Consider the following 23,090-nt stretch of genomic DNA (forward strand, 5'->3'; position numbering starts at 1 on the left):
TATGATATTAAGTGTGCATGAAAGCAATATCTTTGCCAACCCATTTTCGTCTAAAAGATAGGTCGAAAGTATAACTTTAAAAATAAAAAGGGATTGTTCAACCAACTCAACAGGCGTTGGTCTCGATATTCCCTTGCAGAGATTCCGGGTTCGAATCCAAAAAGTTTGTTTATTTTCCATATCTTCGTAAAAATCTCTATTTCTAGAAACGGTGGTACTTTGGAAATAAAGATACATAATGGGGTAATTCCTTTCAGTAGAGGTTTCCTGAATAAGGATAGAAACGAACCTATTAGTTTACAAAGGATTCCTTAGTTTTGAAACGTTGCAGAGATGATTAAAATGTAGTAACTATTCTTAGGAAACCATATGTGATTTTTCAACCTTGATTTCAATATTTTTAAAAATATTATTGATTGTCTTATAATTGCATTGCATACATGTTGTAATCATTACTTTCAAAATATTGAACATTAGTTTCAAAACCTTTCAGAAAGGGATTCATTATTTTTAAAAGGGAGGTGGAAAACGTTGAAAAAAAAATTAATAAAATTAGTGTTAGGATATATTTTCCACATTGAAACTGTAGTTTGGACTTTCCGACCGCTCTTCATTCCAAACATCATTGCTTCACTGTGTACCCTTAAAAGAAAATATTAGTGTTATAATGTTGTAATGTCTTCACAAATAGGTAACTGAAGAAGATATTGCTCTATGTATGGGTACAATCGAAAATCCATTACCAGAAGTTGACCAAGAGGAACATCCATTGAGAATCCTGAGCCAAGAAAATTTGACTGTGGTTTCAACATTTGCAGGTTATTTCGTATTTCTTGCTTACTTTCATGATTACTACATTTTTGAAAGTATAATCATCGTAATACTTTATCGCCATTTGTAACCAAATTTCAAAGTTTCCGATAAACATAGATAATTTAGATTTAAGATATTTAGTTATTTGTCTACCTGTTTAACATTTAAAATAATCATAATAAGGATGGAACATTCATTTTTAATAAGTCGATCTTGTTTAAAAAATTCATTAAAATGTTATTGTAGATCATTTTTATTTTTTGTTAAAAATATGTTCATACTTATGGTCTGACGTCTTAGTATCAATTTCTAATGGCAGAATCCAAATTACATGTTTGATTCTTCTATAGATCATGGATAGTGTAGGGATCAAATCTCTGATAATAATTTAAATATGATACCAAAATAAAGCATCAACCAATCGGAAAATTTATTTATTATTGCCTACGAATAGGACAACTTTAGTATTTGGCCTTCTGATGTCCATCAATTTTATCAACTGAAACACTAGAAAATGTGATTTCTGAACTTATTGAATATTACAATGGCCGCTGGCTGTTCAAAAGATCGTAACTATGATTCTGAAGAAAGTCGAGAATTAAAAGATACTCCTTCTGTGGTTGGAGGAAGAAACCGTTGAGACGGCAGTTGAGTATCTCGGTCTAATGATCGACAAAAAGTTTGAGTTTCAGCAAAGAGATCAGACGGAAGGCTACCTAAGCTGTATATGTACTTAAACTATCCATGGGTATCCTCATTACTATCTACCCGCAACACTAGGTAGAACTCCAATTTGTGCTAGATTGAGGCAGATATTTTCAGGAGGTGCTAGGGAAAGATACTTTAAGCTTCAAAAGTTCTTTTCAAGAACTATTTCCCATTACGTCATCAATAAAGTTTCAATGATCTTTCAAAATATTTTCAGAATTTCACGTTTGAATAAAATTGATTGATCAAAAGTACGATTTAATAGAGTAGATTTTTTGAATTTTTTGTATTTTAAAACATAGGTTTTTTTTAGTATATTCAAATCTACAGCATTAAAATTTAATGTTTTAATGCTGAACATGTTTAGTTCTTAAGTAAAATTGCTTCTTTGTAAAACAGTTTCTAACGTTCCAGATTCCCTCTCACTAGTAAACGACCTGGACAGGATTCTCCCCAAGAGCTCAGTTATACTTGGCAATTATAATGGGTGGCAAAGAAATGTTGAAAATCATTCAGATACGCTTGCAAGAAAGAGTGAGTTTCTTTTTTAAGAAAAAGTTTCTTGTTTTCATAAAAAATAATAAACTGTGTAAATAATATATTTTAATATTTTTTTCTCGATTGATTTAGTGGCACAATATGAACAATTGAGCGCGTTACATGATTTGTATAATGCAAAACAAAGGGTCAATGACTTAAAACCAGTTGCAAGATGTCAGTCGTTAATGTTTTCTGAATTTTTTACTGGTACTGCTGTAAATGATTTTGATGTAAATAGTATAGCTAGCGAACCAGCATATTTACCAGTAAGTTATTACTGAAAATTACTAAACCTGCTTTAAATGTAAACAATGTTTTGAAATCTAATGTAATTTATAACTTTATTTACTTTTAGGGAGAAAATAGCAAACTATGTGATAACTGTAAAATAAATTTAGAAGTAGATACAAGTAGTTTCTATAAGTATGACCCTACAAGATTTCATAGTTACAGAAAATTGTAAGTGAAGCTATAAGATTATACTCTGAAATCAGTTTTAATTTTGTTTAATTACTATATTATATGAAAAAAAATACAATATTTTATTTGAATTTTGTTTAGGAACAATTTATCCTCATTAAGACATCCAGATGGCGCTTCAAATCCAAATTTAAGAGATGTTTGCAAAAGAGAACCGGGTAATGGTGCAGAAAGTATTCCAAAATTAGATGATGAAGAAGAAATCTCGGTGCCACCTCCTTTAATGAGCAGTATGTTGTCATTAAACAGAGAAAGGTAATATCACTTTAAATTAAAAAAATATATATTAATAAATAAGAAGGTAAATGAAATCATACAATATTTTTTTGAATTTCAGTTACGAGCCGAACAAGTCTCACATGCATAACAGTATAGAAATAAGTAATGGACAATTACATGATCCAGGAGGCAAAGGTAAATCACTAGCAACTCTTGAAGCAGAATGTTCCTGCTGTATAGTACATAGCAGCTATGATAAATTTGTGTTTATATAATTGGTTTTTGTGGAAAGAATATCTCACAGGGTTCACACAGTTTTTTGGTATCTTCATCTAAATCACTGATTTGCTTTAATGTGTTTAAACTACTCTTTCCTAATTAACATTAATTATCCAGGTACCTCTCAGTAAAAAGGTTTAGAAGTTCAAATGTGGATGAATTTATTTTTGTATAACCAACGAATAACTAATGCTCCATATTATGTTCCCAGTAGAAACAATTCATAGTAAACTTAACTTACCTTTATCAAGGACTTCGAGATCATTTCTCGCTAAAAAAAAAATTCATTATCACCTATTTCGTCACCCTAATCTTAATTGATTAGCTCTCTTATCTTAGTCTAACCTATTCGACGTCTGAAGGGCTCTTGGTCAATGTGGATAGACTGATAGCTAACGTAGAAATGTGCGTTAAGGATTGGAATTGGAGCGCTTAGCTGTTCCTTGTAGTACGTCTGTACGCTGACAATTTAATTAACAAATTTGCTTATTTACGTTCTTTGATCCTTACTTATTAACTAAATGAGAGCAGCAGTTACAAATCTTGGAGTAAATCTGACCCAATTAATTTGATAAGTTAATTATTATTTCTTGTTTTTTAAATAAAACTTTCATAAAAAACATTATTTTATTTAAGAAGTTTATTTAGGAAATTATGTGGCAACTTGGTCACATATCTTCATAAGATTCAAAGCATGATCACCATCAGTACTCCTATACCCTGAGAACCAATTAGTATATCGAATGTCTTTTTTTTTTTAGTTCAATACTGCAAGGCAGACGTAGAACGATTAGATAGAGGTTGGAATGAAGCTAAAAAAGGTACTAAATTAAAAGATTTAAGAAGTGACCAACAGAAATATGTAAAAAGTGAAATCACATCAACTAGACATCGTATTTTTAGTCCTTTGTAAGTTTTAATTTTAAAATTTTAAAACATCGTCGTTTGAAATATTAATTATCTTGATAATGATAATTGTTTTTAAATATTTTTGTAGATACTCTTGTTTTAGTGGGCACAGTGGATTATTTGAAAAACGTGCACAATTTCAAACAAATACTAGTTCCAGCAAAACAACGAATAAATCGCAAGCAGTTTAAATAAAAATAATAAATTCTTGAGTAAAACTAATATGTAAATACGATAAGGTATGTTTATAATAGTATTCATTAAAATATTATTTGATTAATGATTAGATATTGTGTTCATCTTTATAATGACAGTTTACTTATACCTCGTTATTCAATTATTGTATTTTATTCAGTTCAGTAAGTTGAATTATTGTACATTGCCAATATTTCATGAGTAGAAAATATAATATAATTTATCGAATGAAAGTTTTTTTTAAGTAAAAACAAAAAATCCTTAAAATTCCTGTTGGATTAAGGAGCAGTTTATACAGAGCAATGGTCCTGGTCTTTGATTTCAATTCGTTTTTTTTTCTTTTTTTTACTAAAAAATTCATTTATAGAAATAAAAATGGAAGAGAAAAGTAGATTTTACTTATTTTATATAATCATTTGCTCTGTTTCTTCTAAATTACACTCATGAAGTATTGGCAACATTTGGATCCTCCTTTGAATTAATTTTCATATTTAATGTACATACCTTCCCTCATTAAATGGAACATGCTGTGTCAAAAACTGTTAGTAAAATCCTCTTTTTTATTTGTTCACAGTTATAAGTTTAATAAAAAATGTTCACAAAATTAGAAAGAACTGCTTTGGAACAATAAATTAATTATCTAGGCTTGAAAATTTTCTAAAAATTGCTAGCCGATTTTTATAAATCAATTAAAAAGAAAAAAAATAATTATTCTTATAAAAATAAAATTAGAGGAAAAATCTGTCTTTCATAAAGTAAGCACTAACCAAGATATTTCTTTTTTAAAAAAACTTTTTCTACCAATGGTTTTCAATACAAGAAAATTATGAAATGTATGTTTTTTGTTTTTCTTTTTGTTAAATTTAAAAAAAAAGGCTTTTGTCACATCAGTATCAGTAATAATGAGGAAATAGGTTATCGATATCCAGCTTTAATTTACTAGCTCATTGAAGGATATTTTTTTCTATTGTATTTTGCAAACAAATTTATAAATATTTATTGGTTTTGGTTGCCGAACAAAATATATTCTTGCACTTCTATTCGTGAATTCTAGAGTATTTCAATATGTTGAAGATGAATAGCACCAATGAAATTCAGTCCTGTTTCTCCAGCCACCATGATAAGGTTGAAACATTGGTGAGTGTAGTGTTGATCAGACTTTGTTTAATCAGTTTTGTGTAGAGAATTCTACAATCCCATTTGATGATGGTTTAAAGTCTGATACCGGTCAGGGATACAAAATAACTTTTGTGCTATGACGGATAGAATCAGCAATTTTTTCTAGCACTGCGGACCTACCTTCACTTTCTTCTTTATTTGTTACTGGTAGGATTTGAGGATCTTCTTCTTATTTAAGACATCAAGCTGATTATTGATCTTGAGTAAAATACGCAATTGTTTTACCTGCCCTATTTTGGGGAACTTAACGTTGCTGAATCATATAAATCATATCCTGGATCATATATGTTCAGCCTGGTACAAAGTTCCCTTCATACTATTTCACAGGCTTACTTCATTGTTTCTGTAAGAAAAGGTAGAATATCCACTTTTACAGAAATTGATTGTGCAAGGTTCCCAGTCTAATTACACGAGCAATACCATTACGGTCCGACACTCCAATATGCATTCGACCAGCAGAAGTTGTCAAATTATGCAAATTTTAGGTTTTAGCGAAAACCTCAAAAATCTCTAGCTTAACATTACCTTATTCACTGTATGTACATATTAATTTAACAATCAACAGATAAACATATTCTATGCATAAACATTTCACAAAGAAGAAGCCACAATAGGACTTCTAGGTTGCATTAGATTTCATTTATAACCACTTCCAGATGTTTTAATACATCCAGGTTTAGAATTTGCGGATTGAAATAAATAAAAATGAAAATAGAATTTTTTTCTCTATTGTCTTGAAGTCGAGCTTGCTCCCACTAATTTTTGCGAAGAATGCATAAACTCTTTCGTTTTTATGTTTATAACCACTGGATAGGATCTAAATATTTAGGGAAAACAACACAAATTCATTGCGATTAAAATGAGAACTTATCATAGAAAATGGATTAAAAATAAACTGAAATCTAAAACAAAAATTCTATTTTTATTCTATCAAAAAAAAAAAATCAGTATTAAGAGTTTTTTAAGTTTTGAATTAGTTAATTTTATAAATTAATTCGAAATTTTAATGAAATTGGACACATTTAATGAACATTATTTTAATATTGCTCAGGTGACAAATGCCTTTACATTTTCTTCAAGTTTCAACGATAATTTCTTCTGCTTACTTTTTGTTAGAATTATTTGACGGAATATCATCAAAAATAAAAACTGTGCACATCAATAATTGTCAAGTAAAAAAAACAACAAAAAAACAAAAAACTACTCATAAGTTTAGATAAGTCAGACGTGTTAGAAAAGACATTTCATTTTGAGCAAATTTGTGCATTTTTTACATTAATTTTTAAAAAAAATTTTGTATGCTGATTTTAGTTTGGTAACTTTGGAGAGTTATCAGATGTTTCTAGCACATTAACTGTATTTCTACGCCAGGAGTTGTTGTATTGTATTTATTTTATAGCCAAAGTTTAAAGAACTGAAACTGTCCATTGATAGTTTTGTGATTAAAGTTTAGACAACGTGCAATAAATGGATGATTTTATACATATTTACTTTGATTCTGGGTTCTTATGTATTGATTACAATACGAAGCACAAAGAATAAAACATGGTACACTTATCCTGAACTTATTTTTTAAATTTCCTAATAATAAAGCGGATGGCACAAGATTAATTATAATACCTACATATATTTGTAGCAAGGTTTTTTACAATCACAAAAATGAAGTGAAGTTAGTGTATAACACACAATTAGGTTGTACCCAGTATGTAAACTAAACAAACTTACATATAAGTAACTACCTCCAGAATAAAATATTTACTTAAAATTAGTTAGTTTGTGTTAAGAATTTAAAAGAAGAACTAAATGTATATGTTAGAAAATAAAATATTATTATTTATGTTTTCATGATTGAATTCATATGACTTTTTTAACTTTAATTGTTTATTATTTTGTAAATAAAACACTTCATTATGAATTTATTTAAGAAGAAGAAGCAAGTTATTAATGTGATACATTTTTGTTTTTGTTAGACTCTACAGCTTTTTTGTTTTGTTATTTTATAAACATTAATTCATGTAATAAATAATAGTTACTTTATGGAGTACACTTAATTATTTTACGAAAAGTATTTTTTTTAATCTTTCACTTTACGACGTACCTCTCCATATTTCAATCCTGAACATTCTCAATGAGTGAACTGTTTTTCCTGAAAACTCAATTAGTATTGCTTTTTCTGAAATTTTTTGTAAAGTTCAAAATAAAGCCCATTGTAACTTTGAATGTGGTTGGATGTAAGCTATTTTTCGGCCAGCTATTGGGTCCATTGCTCCCAAAGTAAAAGTATTTGGTGTACAAATATACTTTAAGAAAGCGCTCCTACAAAATATTCATTCATTCTACAAAGGACCCTCTGGGTCGCGGTGGCGTCGGTGACATATCCCCTGCTCTTAGAACCTCCCTCCTGGACAGCAGAGTTTGTACAAAGAAGATTGATTACTGGGCGGATAACAAAATGGCATTAATTCTGAGTTCCACAATAGGGGGGGGAAAGTATGTGTTGCATCAGGATGTCTGGTTATTCTCAATTTACAGCCCCACAATTCCTGGGACTTCTGAATTTGAAGCAGCATCTTTCAAGTTTCTTTTATTTTGGGAGAATCGTTTTCAGTACATCTTGGAGGGCATTGAGGAAAGCGTTGGCACAGAAAAGTTGCTCTTCTTACAACTTGCCTAGAGAATGATGATGTTGATGAGTGCTTTCATCGACATCAAGGTTTACGTTAGAGATGAGTGGACTCATGAGATTTGGGACTCAATAGATCTGTTTTGGTGTTGTGCAGCAAACCTCTTTAATAAAAACACAAAACAAAAAGCGTTGAAGAGAACTTCGAAGAATGGGCGAACACCTCTAGTGGAAATCCACAACGTAAATTAACTAAATTATTGCAAAATTATGAGCCCACATTTTTACAAATGCATGTTCTGCTATAAACTGAAACCTAGAAGTAGAGAAATATTGAAAACATTTGATTTAAAAGACCATAATAATTAGTCCGATGTGGGCTTATGGTTGAGAAGTTTGGAGAAGCGCCAAACCTCGCAATTTAATTAGTTCACAAACATTTAAACTGCCTTAACACAATTCGTTGCTTCTTTCAGCGTTTCAAATCTGACGCAACAAAGCGATTTTAATATCATTTTTGTAATTGACTCACTCAAAACCAAGATACAAATTTGATAGCAAGTACACATTCAGTAAGTCGTTATTTAAACAAATACCAAAGTACTTCTTTTTAATGCTTATTAGCAAAGTTATAGTCTTCTTTCTTTAATTCAGAACTTTTAAACCTTCCATTTGGCTGACCAAGTTATGCTTCTATCTAACAATTTAAGGGCATATTTCATCGTATTCGAGATAGCACTTAAGCAGTGTTTTTGTTATTGTTATCTTAGATTCGAGTTCACATTTCAATCAGATGTCAGATTGCGTAGATTAATTTTGATTTATCATTTTTCAGTCAAGGACTCAAATTCAGGGAAACCAGAATCAGGAAAGAAATTTTAATTAAAATTAATTATCTTTTTAATTAAAATTTGCAGGTTAAGGAAAAATTAATTTTAGGCCAAATTTCATTATTTATTATTCTAGTCACTGACAGAGTACAAAAACAAAAACAAAAAAAACTATAAACAAAAAGTCTGGAATAAAACAAAACATACTAAATAAATGCAATTTCTCACTAAAAAAAAAAAGTGTTAATACGTATTTAGAATGGCCATTAACTTCTTTTTAAATATTTTTTTTTGTCAGTTAATACTAAATTTACTTTGAGCAATATATTTATTTTTTATTCTCTCTTTATAGCAACACATTGCACTTTTTCACATTAAAATAATTCAGTATTCATAATAATTAATTGTGTAACAATTATTAATTACCTACTTTATTTTCTTTATTTTTTATTTCTTTTGAACCTAAAAAACTAATATGAACAAAGAATCTACAAACTGATTTACAAACAATTTGAATAGAAAATGCATCGATAGGTCTTTAAAACATTCGTTTCCATAATAAACACGACTCATACACGGATACGATATCTGCCTACGCCTTTACCATTCTATAAAGAAAGGTATTCATAATAAAAATTTATTTACAAAAAAAAAATTATTAAGTGAATAAATGAATTCTTCATATTTTGTTTGTTAATTTTTGTTCGAGTGCTCAACAACTGAAGTCCTTGGCACCAACGGAACTACTAATGTGCTAATTATTAGCGTTGAATTGGTCAGGTAGATGTAAATTACATATATATATATATATATGGTATGGTTGATTTAGCGACTTTAGTTCACGGATACATCATTACGTTTATTATGTAAAGAATTAATAAACAAAATACTTTAAACTTCCAAATTCTTTGTTTGACCAATGTAATGTCTCTTCTGAATAATAAATGGATTCTTTTTCAAAATTAAATGAGCCACATCTTTTAATTTTCAACTTTTCTTGTCACCCTGGTTACAAACTGCAATGATGTCTTATCGAAAAATCAGAAATAGCACCTAAAGTTGGTTTCACTTTGCCGTAACGGTAGTATAAATAATTAAAAAGTAAGAAACTATGGTACAACCCAATTTTTAAAAAAGAATCCTTTATTTTACATCTTTTTCCTTCCGTATCCTTTTTTACATTAGACTTTTCAATTTTTAGAAATAATATTTCCACCCTAACAGCAGGAATATTTAACGCCCTAATTTAAACCGTTTGAACGAGTATTTCATCTTATTTTATGTTATTTTTCAAGTCGTCAGATGTACATTTGAATGTATTTTGTTTGAACGATCCAAGAAAACAGTGTATCATACATTCTGATAAGAAAATCAATTTTAAATTCAAAGTTTTTTTTTAAAATAATAAAGGTAATTATAAGTGGAAGTAAAACTAAAGTGAACACATAAATAAAAATAATCATATATGAGCTGTTTTTGTAATGGAAAATGTTGGAAAAACCTACCAAAACAAAACATTGACACAATGAAACTAATAAAATCACCAAAATTTTAAAAATAATAACAAAAAATGGTGAATATATTATTTATTTAATCATAAAGATACAATTAATGGCACCCTGAGATGGACAATCTAGACTCTAAAAAAAAATACTAAAAATATATTGTGTAAACACATTTTAATTACATACATAAATCTTGTACATTTATTATATATATCATTTTAATTATTAATTCATTTAATATTTAAATATAATTTTATTTGTGTAAATTAAATATTCTTTCCTTTATTATTATTTCTTGCTTTTAATTCTCGAATGGACATTTATTAGAGGAATGTATATCATAAATACTTTTTATTATTATAAAAATATTACAATTTTTTAATTTTAGAAAATACTATTGTTGCAAAAACTTAGAAACAAATCACAGATTCGACATGTAAATTAATACACTTTACTAAAAAATAATAATAATAATAATAATAAGATGTCGAAAATAATAATATGCCTCTTTCAACAAGTTAATTTTCTCGAGCGTGGATAATATTCAGCTGGTCATGTAAGTTCTAACTACTGTAAAAACCTACTTGTGTAATTTGGAGCGCATTAATTCGCTCTTACAAAAAATACGGAATACATTTTTAACGAAAAGCTGACAAATTAACCAAATTAGGGGAATTCATTTAGATAGGTTTAACTGGCATAACAGACCCTAGCCGTCAAACTTAGAAACAGTTCATCGTAAATATTTGACCTTTTTTATAGATACAAAAAAATTACAACAAATTTTATCAAATGGAATTATTTTTTTACATGTAAATTCCTTGGAACAATTGTGTTCATGAATCTAAGAAAATTTATTCTTACTTGTTCCTCTTTAAAATCTGATTCATTATTCCAAAACATAAATTTACTTTTATTCTTATGATATTAAAGTTTTTGAAAAACGTTTTCTTTATTGTACAGCTCTAGTCGGCAAAAATAGTAAAGGAGAGATATTTTATGTGATATTCAAAAAGTTTGTTAATACTTCAGTGAAACAGACTGTGGCCTGGAATATGAATCATTGTACGGAAGCAAAGGAATCTGATAGGATTCAAACAGGTTCACTTGATATGATATGATAGTTGGATTTGTGATTCGCCTACTCTCCTAATTAAGTGGATAGATTAAAAACGCTAATTTCAACACCGCACAAGATCTTAATCTTAAAGAGGGTATGGAATCCATGACACATTAATAAAAAAAAAAAATTAAAATTACAATAATTACTCATTTTCATTTTTTGTTTATGAAGGGAACTCAAAAAACTAGAACACAAACTCTATTTATGAAGTAGAAAAGTTTGAACGGCTAGAATCTGCAGAAGTATCATCTACTTCAACCGAATTATCTGAAGAAACTAACATAATAGCAGAATTTTCAGTAACTGTAACTTTTAATGAAATATTTATATATTAAACAGCTAAGAGTTGTCGAATAAAACTTGAAGCTAAAAACTCCTTAAATCATAATCAATAAAATGAGAAAACCGGTATCGTGTAGATTGTACCTATAATTGCAAGAACTTAATAATTTGTTATTTATAGGAATAACATTAAATAATTTAAAAATGAAAAGATATAAATTATGTTTTGGAAAGAATTAAACAAAAAAATGCTTCCGTTTTATTTTTTGTAGCAGCCTAAAAAAAAGAAAATTAAAAGAAAAAATGAAAACGGAACCAAATATAAAAACTAATGATAATTAAATTAAACTTATGCAATATTCTACTGTTTTATTTTCTCTTTGTTCTTTTAATAGCTAACGTCTTTTGATGATGTAGTACCGCCAGTACTTTGACTACGATTGATTTTAGTTTGAACTTTCGTTTCTGGATGTTTGTGACGACTAATTGTTTTCCTGTTTGCCTTAACGATTTGATTTGTAGACAAACCCGAAACAGGATATTTGAGCTTAGAATTTTTAGTTGGCGTTGTTGGATTGGAAACAGATTTGGCTAATAATGTTGAAAATATTGATTTTTTATTGCTATCAATGGGTGATAGATCCGTAGAATTTTTACGACTATCAATATGCCAGGAAACTGGCCGTTTTGATGAAGAGTCTCTTTTTTCAATTCCCCTAGCTATACCATCAGCCGTACTAGTAGCACTTGCTCCATTGTTGCCTGGATGACGCGGCATCACAAAAGCATTAGTTTGTTTCAGCAAACTTTTATCATTACATAATGCCGATATTAATGGAAGATCCAAATTTCGACTCTTTTCTCTTAATGATGAGATGTCAAGAGGTGAATCTGGTTTTTGTTTCTTTTCAACTTCTCTGCTTGGGGATGGCTTGATACTTGAAGAAGCCAGACCAGCTGAAGTTTGCTCAGAAACGATCTACAAAATATAAAAAACTGTGTGATTAAATATGAATAATTTTTAGATGCTTTAAAAATGTTACATTATTCAAAACCTGGATGCATTATCATATTCCGTGCACGTAGTTTACATTTTTGGTAGCAAGAAACTAGTGCTATATCTCTTGTTCATTAAAAAAAAACTTGACAGTTAAATAGGCGAATATAAAAAGCAAATTAGTTAATAAAAAGGGGATTGGGAAATTGCATTTGTTCTACTTTTTGTTTAATTTTGATTTAAGAAACAACAGAGGTAAACAACAAATATTTCTATAGGTTTTATAAGTCAATAAGTGCCGCCTCAGAACACCTTAGATCATAGAATCAATTTATCCTAGTGAAGGTTTCTGGAAAAAGGTTCATTTAGATTTCACGATCATTTGAAGGAACGTTTTACAGAAGAAAATTATGAAAGAATGGGGAATCCACTTAGCAAAATTCGATGTGGAAGAAATGAAAACGGGATTTCGTTAGAGAAAATAGAAGTAATAATTCCACAAGTAATCATAATAATTCCCTAAATAACCATTTGGGAAATTGTTAACCCTTTTAGAGATCTGCCAAAGCAATGCTAACCAACAAAAATTTAGCGTAAAACTCTCACCACAGTTTACGATGTCGAAGATTATGGGTGGCTAATATTTTACTTTCTTCTTTTTTTTATAATCGTTTAGTTCTCTTTAACGATAAAAACCAGGAAGACTTACAGTGAACAAATTATCGCTCTATGTTGAATAGATGCCCAAGAAACATCCATGTTTACCTCCCCAGTAACCGCTTAAACCGCTAAATATGTCAGGTAAAATAGAAAACAAACAGGGCGATGTCGAATTAAAGCAATGATATTATTCAATTTTGCAATACAATTATCAAAACAATTTGACGGAAACCATCTTTAAAATATATCATTATAATTTATTTTTACTGGAATATCATACTCACTAAAGGTTCAAGCGGAGGTACAGGTGGTGGGGGTCTCCTATATTTAGTCCTGTCCAATGGCCGCTCGCAATTAAGTATATTATCATCCGATAATGTCCTGTGAACTTGTGATGGCAAGGCTACTGGTGGTATTATTTGGTGTAGCGGATCAAATCTAAGGCTGTGTGTAGATGATGATGAATAACTGGCAGCGGCTGAATACAGCGGTGAATTTGATAAAAATGATTGCGGATAATAGTCGGATAAATTTTGATTCGAAGCAAATTTATTATGTGTTAACTGTTTATTGTAGAAAGGAATATAACCACTGGCTACTGCTACATTCGGAGTACTTCTATACATAATATTCTTAGCAGGATATGGAGGAGGTGGCATGTGCCTATAACCAAGTGCTAATTTTGAATCCAGATATTCCTGTTTAGAGATGGCTGGATCTTGCATTGGATACATCACATAATCCGCATCTGAGTATAATTGTTGTTTGAATTGTTCAATTTGTGACCTGGTGACCTGACTTGTATAAACGGTGGCTAAATTTGGTCTTGGCGGTGGAGGAGGTGGAGGTGGAGGCGGCTGCCTCGCGTGTACCAAGTGTGGTGGAGGAGATTGATGATGGTATTGCTGTTGTAGATACGATCCTCTCACATCCAAATAATTATTACTTCCTACAATTGGAATCATATTTGAATTCAATTTCATTCTTGAAGATGGATCAAACCTTGAATTAGGTGGTGAAGAAAAACTTGGACTTGACTGTACATAACCAGTACGTGCTGTTAGCACATTTATTTGTGGTTTTGTTGTTATAAACCTGGCACTCGCTTCTTCAGTGGTTGGTGATGGTAAAGAATTTAATGGATGCATAATATCTGGAAAGTATTGATACTGTTGAGGTGGTATTACTAATCTTGGTACCATATTTTGTGATGAATAATAACCTTGTGGTTTTGGTGGTTCTAACATTACATAGCTTTTATCAGAATCCATTCTTGGTGGTGGTATCGGCGGTGGTGGAATTGGAGGCGGAGGTAATGTAACATAATCCGAACAAGAATCTAATGTTGAGCTAACTGTAGCCCTTGTTGGATAAACGCCTCTTCGCGGTTTTGGGCTACGATGTACTATAAGGTTTGATAGTTCTTCAGCGGATAGTAGATTTCCTCGTCCAGCATCTGACGGATCTGATCCATCCCCATGAAAGCTACCATTGTTGCTCACTATTGAACCAGATCTTGATCTCTGTCCTGTAAAAGATGCATGAAATTTATTTAATTAAGATTATTTTTTTATTAGTATCGTAAAGAATGAGTACTGCAAAAGAAGTTTAAGACAAATAAATTATTGGTGAGAGAATTTAAGAAGTACGGCGTAGGAAACAGATTTGTGTATTGCAATATAATCTGGCAAAACTCGACTACATTTTTTTACAATATCTAGTTGAAGGATTATTGCAAAATGACAAACTACTTACGACTTCATGCGCACAGCAAAAGACTTAATTTTTAAAAAAATCTTCAGATACAATTTTTCTCAGAATCATTCTAACGTACAAGTCAATTACAATATGCTTAATGAGATGCCTTAAAGTTTAATAATCCGTTCACTTATGCTATCCTCAACATTCATAAAATTGTGGGAAGAATGGGTCCAAAAGATTTCAAAGAGGTTAAAATGATGTGACATTATCAAGATGAATCAATCAAAATAGAAGACTCAAAGGCATGTTACTGTAAAAGTATAAATAATAATCGAATAGAAAATGTAAGAAGCAACGAAAAATAAAAACAAAAATAGAGAAGTAGGAAAAGAAAAAATTACGAACCTTGTGATTCTAATCCAATACCACTACTACTGGCTACGGTTTCAATAACTGTGTGATTATCCGAATTCCCGTCAAGTGTATAGACACCAGAACTGGCATGGGCAGATTGAACAGAATAGTCAAGTTCACAACTCTCGGAAAGTGCTGAATGCTGGGCTGTGTGACTGTAACCTAACTCCAGACTGGATGTCACACTTTCACATCGTACTACCATTGAGTTCTAAAAATAATTAATCAGAAGAAATTCAGGTAAACAAAATTTAAATTAACATAAAAAAAAAGTATCTTAAAGTGATGTGTAAATTGTTAAATACTTACATTATTCATGTTATCAACTGACTGCTGTTGCTTTTGTATGACTACTGTGGATGCAGAACTTGAACATTGAGAACCGTCAGTTGTGGCTGGCGTCATGGCTACCGGACTCACTACTGGTCCATCGATGCAATCAATTCCTGAATGAGGCGAATTAAAAGTAAAAAAAAATTAGGACTCGTATAAGGAGTACTAAATAAATAAATTGTAAAATTTCCAGAGCAGGGTTGCAACTCAATTGGGACTCTCTCATTTGGGAGAAGCTTAACAGAGATACCTAACAGTACTTTATTGCCTCAGAGGAGAGAAAAATATAAGTGAAGAGAAATAAGAAATTCATAATTTCTTAGAGTGGAAAAGAAACATGATGATTTTTTTTTTAAATCATTACAATGAACTTAATAAAAAACGTTTTTTCCTTCATTTGTAATACGTTCTTTTTTTCTGAGTCGATTGGCTCTTCTACCCAAGAGGCTTTCCAAAAGGACCTCAAGAGTTTCTATGGCTACTTTTAATATTTTCACTTACAGTCATTTAGCGTAGTGGTGGGGCTACCAATTTTAGGCCTCCACACCTACCTTACCTTTAAAGCTCTCCCAGAAGTATCTTTTCCTAGAGAAAGTAGCCCTAGGTTGTGTAATATTTGTGCTTTTTGAGTTCAGGGTATTGTGTAAATTAAGTATTTGAGCCTGTACAGTGTTGTAGAAACCCGTGGGGTCGCTAATTCCCAATTGCCTGCATGCAACTCACCTAGCGGGGAAATACTAATACTAAACAATAATGTTTAATGTGAAGCATTACCTTGTTTAATATCATTACTGGATTGTGGACTAGGCGATGTTTGAGCACTCTCACATAGATGTGCCAATGCTAATGACTCAACAGAAGGTGCTGGAGGAGAATTGATCATAATTTCCAGCTCCAGGTCATCTAAAAATGAGAAATATATTTAATAATATTTAGTTGATAGTAAACAGAATAAGAATACAGTTATTGAAAAGAGAATGTTAAATTCTGCTTGACAATCAAGTTTGAATCAAGAATTTATTTAAACCATTTACTTCATTATTAAAAAACAACGTAAAAATTGAGTGAAAAAAACTTTTTTGAACAGCACAGTTTTTAAAACATCTTTCTCAAAATACTTTTTGAATTTATTAAGTCTTAAGGTTCTACTGAGACCGTCGGTTCCAGAAGTAAAATGCACAACTTTACACCGAAAATTCTTTTGTCTAGCAAAAATTGGATTGCTATTGCAACCAAAAATCGAATAAAGATAATTTTTTTTGCTAGGAGAGTTACAAGATTGTTTTTCTACTTAGTTGTTATTTTTTGGACAATATTTTGAAATCATATAAATTATTCATTTTCAAAAACATCTTCAATACAAGTAATAAGTACATGTTATGGACTTAGTTATCTTATTTTTTTTTTTAAAGTATATATTAAAATTTAACAAATTCATGGAATCCCTTTTAAAATTCCATTTAATGTTTATTGTAGAAATGTCATTTTAAAGACCATATAATTCCTCAGATGAAACTTACTTAAAACATGACAGTTATATCAGTATTTTTATTTACCTTCACTTTCATCAAGACTATGCACTCTATCCGAGACAATGCCTGATGTTGTTGTGGATGACGTAGAAGAAATGACTGATATCCTTTGCTCGCCAGTACCTCCATATCTGTTCTGATATTTACATATTTCCATCGGCCATTCTCGACATTGTTTCCTCTCTGAAATCATTACATATATGATGTGAAACGTGCACCCATTTTTTTCTTTTTAGAATAATTTTTAGTACTATTAATGAATTTTATACTTTTACAATGAAGCAGATTTTTTCAAAAGATCGTATGGCTGTATTCATTCGGAGAGAAATAAAAACAGCAGTTAGAATTGAATCTTTCCTTTTTCGACTTGATTAATGATTTTATTAAACTGAATAAAAGGCAATTTAAAAAAACTCAAGTCAGATCGTTTTAAAATTAACATTTTGGAAAAATGTTTCCAGTTAAAACAAAATTTATATAAGAAAACAGAAGCCCAAGGTTATAAAATTTGTCGAAAATATTTTATAACATTTCAATCTAATGAAACGATTGTATAATAGTGATCATCCAGCAATTTTGACTAATTTTGCCAAACAAATTCACACTTATGTACACTCAGAGATTACTTATTGGATAACCTACTGTAAAATTTGGTTTACCTGATTCTTCTCTACCCCTCACTTGAGCTAATCTTGGTTGGATAGCCATGCTGTATTGATGTGTCACTTTGCATAACGATAATAAGTGTTTACTTTTTTCATCACTAGTTGTGTAATAGACATACTTCTCATTTGATGGCCAATTGACTCCTCTAATTTCAAATTTCTTTCGCTGTATGCAAAAAAAAGAAAAACTTGCAATATTTGAAGATATTAGAGTCAAATGAAAAATTAATATTAATAAATAAATCATTCAAACTTACATCAAAACATAATTTTCCGATATCGTTCCATAAAAATTTACCATTTATGGGCTTCTGAGCATTTTCCTGTAAAAAATAATATAGTTTTATTTATAAATATTAATTAATAATTAAATGATTCGTTCAGTGGCATGATCAGCAAGAAATTGAACGATCAAGGAGTTTTTGGTAGATAGGATCTCCTAGGGCAGGTTGATATCCAGATCTTTGCCAAATAATCGAATTATAAAATTTAAAAAAGTAACTGATTACGCACACTTACTTGATACAATTCAATCCCTTTGGTGCAGACCGCTAACACCACACTACCTGGCGGTGCTTCTGCTTTACTACATCTTAGACGGTATACATGAGTATTATGCGGTATAGCTGACGTATCCAATGAAGACGCTTCCCTTATATACTGAATTCTGGCTTGTGTCTGTGTGATACCATTGTTGGCACGATGTAATGATGAAAATGTTTGAGTTAGCCTACCAACTCCACAGGAATTGACGAGCTAAACAAATTAAAATTTCAAATAAGAATTGTTAACTACAGCTTTAGGTGTGGTAAATAATTAACTTATAATTTTTTAAGCTCAGCTTATGATACAGAGAGCAGTTGATAACCTCCTGGCTAACCTGGCTTGCGAGCCAGAGGAGGCACCTTTGAAGGCACAAGCTGAGTAAAGTGCATTATTTGATAAATTAAGGAATAAGTTTCATCCTTTACATGAAAGATATTGATCACTTAAATATGTGGCAGGAGGTTTCCATTGTTTTTGGTAATTAAACGCAACTCTTCCAAAATTATCAAATAATTATTAAACTTTCTTGTTTGTAGCAGATATAAAATTAATTTTTAGCCATTTTGTATATGCTTGAGAACATCTAAAGCCCTTAACATTTGATTTTTCTTAGAAAAATCGCTCGGAAAACAACTTATTTCCCGATATTAAGAAAAATATTAGCTTTACTGCCTTGGCAATATTTTCAGTAGAAAGGGGATGAAAAAATACATAAAAATGATCTATCGCGTGCTCTTCTTTCTCTTCGATAACAAGTTAAAAAATTGAAATATGATTAATAAGTACCAGATTTTGAAATGACCTTACACCTTTATTTTTAAAGATATAGAATTGCGGTTTCCGGTTTCTTTCATAACTTTTTATACTCAAAACTGTGTATATGAAAATGGGGGTCAACTGCGAGCCCTCACATTTGGTTGCTCGTCAGCCGCGTACACGGGCAGGAATCAAAAATCAAGTTTCATATTCTGAAACTAGAGGTGACGGGCAACAAATTTTTCCTCTACTGTCTTTTGCTCAGACTAACCGTTTAATAAGCATGAAATGCATTTGAGCCGTCTTAAAATGAACACCCTGTATATTATAGAATACATATTACATTCTGTTATGAGCACCAGAATAAAAATTAAAATATTATACAAACTGATAATATTGCTTGATGTATGACAATATGTTTTTTTTTTACCTGTTGGGGTAGATAATTTTGAGGTTTGGTATAGTACTCAGGTTGCGAAGAATCGCCATGTTGCGCCTGTAAAGCAAGCCCTGCCAATATGAAGAGAGCTTGATGGGAGGCGGATGGATGTAGAAGTCCTCTTTCCAGTACATTTTTCTGGATCTGTGTGTAATAATGTTCAATAGAGAGTTCATCTCTGGACAAAAAAAAACAAGAAAGATTATTAGATGGTTATCCATAAAAATTAATTAAGGCAAAAAAGAAACAGCCAAAATTTAAATGTACTTACATATATACTAGAAGATTGCTTACAGCTTTTCAAATTAGAGGAATAACATTGTTTGATAAGATTGCAAAATAAATTTTGGTAGAAGTAAACAAAAACATTTCTTTCGTTTTTTCAAACAGAATAAAGGGAGTCGTTCATTAATTCCACAATAAATCGGATTCAGAATTTCTAAGCATGTTAATGGAATCCCAATCGAACTTGTAAGTATCGATTTATTTAAAACAATACAACATAATCATATCATATTTTACTATCAAGTTAGCATTAAATAAACATTTATTCAAGAGTACAGTAATTTCTTTGCATGAAAAATGTTTCATGAGAATTCTAATTTTTTTTTTTTAATCTTTTATTGTAATTTACACCTGTACCTACAGGGTACAATAAGTAAATGCGATAAGTGATAGATAAATAAATAACGTGTCAAACGTGAATGATGGTCCTTCCACTGATGGCCGACATTAGTCACCCAGTTGGTCACGGGACCAACGGCGCCTCAGCCGTCTTCGAGGATTGGAGGGTAGCGTAGTTGACGACAAGTTTGCAGCTAAAGGGTTGGGATGAAGTGAGAGTTTTAGATGAAAATTTTTGTATCGGATTTTGGCAAGTTCGGAGATGAGTGGAAATTGGAGATCTGTAGTCTGGCTAGAAGTTTGTATCGTTTGTTTAGTGCGGTACGTTTAAGTCTCGTATGGGGGTTCCAGGTAAGTCTCTTGTCTAGGTATATTCCAAGGTACCGCACATGGTCGGCTGGAGGGATAGGTGTATGATGTAAAAAGACAGGTGGTGGAGTTTGTCGTATGAGTGTGAAGACTATTTATTTAGACTCAGTTGGGTTAATTTTTATACGCCAGTTTTCTAACCAAGGTTCTATTGAGTGAAGGTGGGACTGTAGTGCGAGGATAGGGTCAGAGTGTGTGGAGAGAATGTCGTCAGCGAAGGTGTAAATAGAGGTATTAAGGTTAGAAGGTAAATCGGCTGTATAGATTGTGTAAAGAAGAGGCGCTAAGAAGCACTTCCCTGTGGAACACCAGCAAGGACAGGATAGATGGCAGAGTGAATAGTGCCTTGAAGTACTTGAAAGAATCTGTTAGAGAGATAAGAGCTGAGTATGAGGTAATAAGTGCTAGGAAGGATGCGTTTGAGTTTCCATAGTAGACCTTCGTGCTAGACTCGGTCAAAGGCTTGCGATACATCGAGGAATACTCCAGCGTTCGAGTGAAGAAGCGATGGTGTCTACAAATTTTAAATTTACTACTATCTCTGAATACTTACTGCAACAGTAGAGGGCTTTCCACGTAGAACTGTACTTGCAAATAGAATTCCAACAATGGTTTCCCTGTATTGTCCAATCCCTAAAACATGGATAAACAATAATTAGATGAAATAAGACTTAATATAGAATTCGGAAAGCTAAGATTGCAAGATGTGAAAGATTGTATTGTAAAACACATCAATTGTTACTCTTAAATTCTTTCAACTAGACTTCTGGTGAGAATATAGTTACTATTATAATTGGGTTTCCTAAATGTAATGTACATTCTTAGAACAAGCATATTGATGAAAATCAATTTTAACTTCTTTATATAAATGTTTTGTATCGCACACGTTTGATCAAAAGAAGTGATCCAGTTCTTTGGCCACTGTAGACTCTTGTTATTAAAACCTTTCGACTCTCTAAATTGAAAGCAATGAAAACGTTGGTGTAAGTAGAGAAATATAACAGTAGAGTATACAATAAATTCTTTAGACACACAGGTCACTGTTATGTAGTAAAGTAAGATTATTTTGAACAAAGTTTGGGAAAAATAAACTTTGAAGGTAAAAAAGAATCAAATCTTTGAAAATCTGATGAATCTCTCAATTTCCAAAATGATCCAGTGGTCCTGTTCTTCCGCAGGGTTTGAATTAAAGTTCCTTCTTCCTGCAAGACGTGAAACTGAGCATCGGCCGGGTAAACCTTAAAGCAGTTTCATATTTACAGTGCTGGGAACTTATCCCCTCAGCTTAAACTCAGATGGAAAACTTGGCAAATTATATCTGCTTTCAAGCGTATCCCCCGGTACTCCAAAGGAAAGAACTTACTGATACTGGTATTCGGTACTTCACGGTTAGCCAAGAAGCCTTTATGGCCCTGAGATCTAGTAAAAAACCCCACTCAGTTATTATCTAGTCGCAAAGAACTCAATTTTTCGGGAGACTATGGATACTGTTCCAAGTTTTCTGCTCCTCTAGAGCACTATTTCCGGGGGAACGAGTATGCTGCTGATTGGACATTGCAGGAGAGAGAGCCTTGACTCCTGAATCCTACCGACACTCTAGATCGGAGATGGAGCGAAAGTGGATTTCAAAAGAAAATCAGAAGAGGCGGTGGTCTCTTCAGCATTGTTTAACTGGATGGTTTCTATCTGGCGCTCCGATATCATTCCAAAGATGAAGAAGGATGAATGACGAACAATGGGCAGCGCTTGCCTACGTTTCTTACCTAGCAGAAGTACCTCCCTTTTGCACAACCAATAAATGTACGCTTTTAAGCAAATATCAGACTCAAAATTAGATTGAACCTCGAATTCTAGCCATGATTCTAACACCACATTATCTGTGGTAAGAGCGTATAATTACACTGAAAGTGGCTCTTCAGAAAAAAATTTAGGCAAACGTTATAAATAGAAACATCTACTTAAATTTGATTTAAAAATCTAAAGTTCGATAGGTCTTGGTACCTAAATGGACATCTCGTTCAAGAAATGAGCCGGTTAACTGCACAACTCGATTAACTCCATAAAACAAAAAGTGGAGAAATGCGATGAAATAACGTACAAATTTTTTTAAAAATTCCATTTATAATATAAATTGAAATAATATCTTGTTCTTAATCAGGACATTTCCAAACATGTATGTACTTCTATCAGAAACTTTAGTTTTCAATAAATTCTTAATATTATGTACCCGTTCATTCGAGATGCCCACAGCACTAGCAATCTCACGCACCTTCACTCTTCTGTCATCCATCACCATATCATGGATTTTATCAATGATTTCTGGAGTAGTAACCTCAACAGGGCGTCCAGAACGTTCAGCGTCACTTGTG

General features: G+C 31.4%; 2 protein-coding genes across 7 annotated transcripts in view; one reads left to right on the top strand and one right to left on the bottom strand.

Moving 5' to 3' along the window:
- Window positions 1-6,899, top strand: part of LOC141456691 (kinesin-like protein CG14535) — a 483,780-nt gene extending 476,881 nt beyond the window's left edge. For 4 of the 6 annotated variants that reach the window (XM_074132885.1, XM_074132883.1, XM_074132888.1 and 1 more), the window contains 8 exons: window positions 692-818; window positions 1,936-2,055; window positions 2,152-2,327; window positions 2,417-2,520; window positions 2,623-2,796; window positions 2,879-2,955; window positions 3,801-3,948; window positions 4,037-6,899. In XM_074132885.1, the coding sequence (XP_073988986.1) occupies window positions 692-818; window positions 1,936-2,055; window positions 2,152-2,327; window positions 2,417-2,520; window positions 2,623-2,796; window positions 2,879-2,955; window positions 3,801-3,948; window positions 4,037-4,139 (1,029 nt within the window). In that variant the 3' untranslated portion in view covers window positions 4,140-6,899. The remainder of the gene's footprint in view (window positions 1-691; window positions 819-1,935; window positions 2,056-2,151; window positions 2,328-2,416; window positions 2,521-2,622; window positions 2,797-2,878; window positions 2,956-3,800; window positions 3,949-4,036) is intronic. The other 2 variants (XM_074132884.1, XM_074132886.1) reach the window with 2 other exon arrangements.
- A 1,979-nt stretch (window positions 6,900-8,878) lies between these two features.
- LOC141456692 (protein expanded-like) overlaps window positions 8,879-23,090 on the bottom strand; it is a 91,443-nt gene continuing 77,231 nt past the window's right edge. Inside the window, exons 5-15 of the mRNA XM_074132890.1 lie at window positions 21,275-21,354; window positions 19,720-19,906; window positions 18,507-18,743; window positions 18,245-18,310; window positions 17,982-18,153; window positions 17,347-17,505; window positions 16,565-16,693; window positions 15,767-15,903; window positions 15,449-15,668; window positions 13,627-14,870; window positions 8,879-12,664 (exon numbers count right to left, since the gene is read on the bottom strand). Of these exons, the coding sequence (XP_073988991.1) occupies window positions 12,074-12,664; window positions 13,627-14,870; window positions 15,449-15,668; window positions 15,767-15,903; window positions 16,565-16,693; window positions 17,347-17,505; window positions 17,982-18,153; window positions 18,245-18,310; window positions 18,507-18,743; window positions 19,720-19,906; window positions 21,275-21,354 (3,222 nt within the window). The 3' untranslated portion in view covers window positions 8,879-12,073. The remainder of the gene's footprint in view (window positions 12,665-13,626; window positions 14,871-15,448; window positions 15,669-15,766; window positions 15,904-16,564; window positions 16,694-17,346; window positions 17,506-17,981; window positions 18,154-18,244; window positions 18,311-18,506; window positions 18,744-19,719; window positions 19,907-21,274; window positions 21,355-23,090) is intronic.

Source organism: Rhodnius prolixus, unplaced genomic scaffold, assembly GCF_049639745.1.
Source record: "Rhodnius prolixus isolate KJV_2025 unplaced genomic scaffold, Rpr scaffold_10, whole genome shotgun sequence".
Lineage (NCBI taxonomy): Eukaryota > Metazoa > Arthropoda > Insecta > Hemiptera > Reduviidae > Rhodnius > Rhodnius prolixus.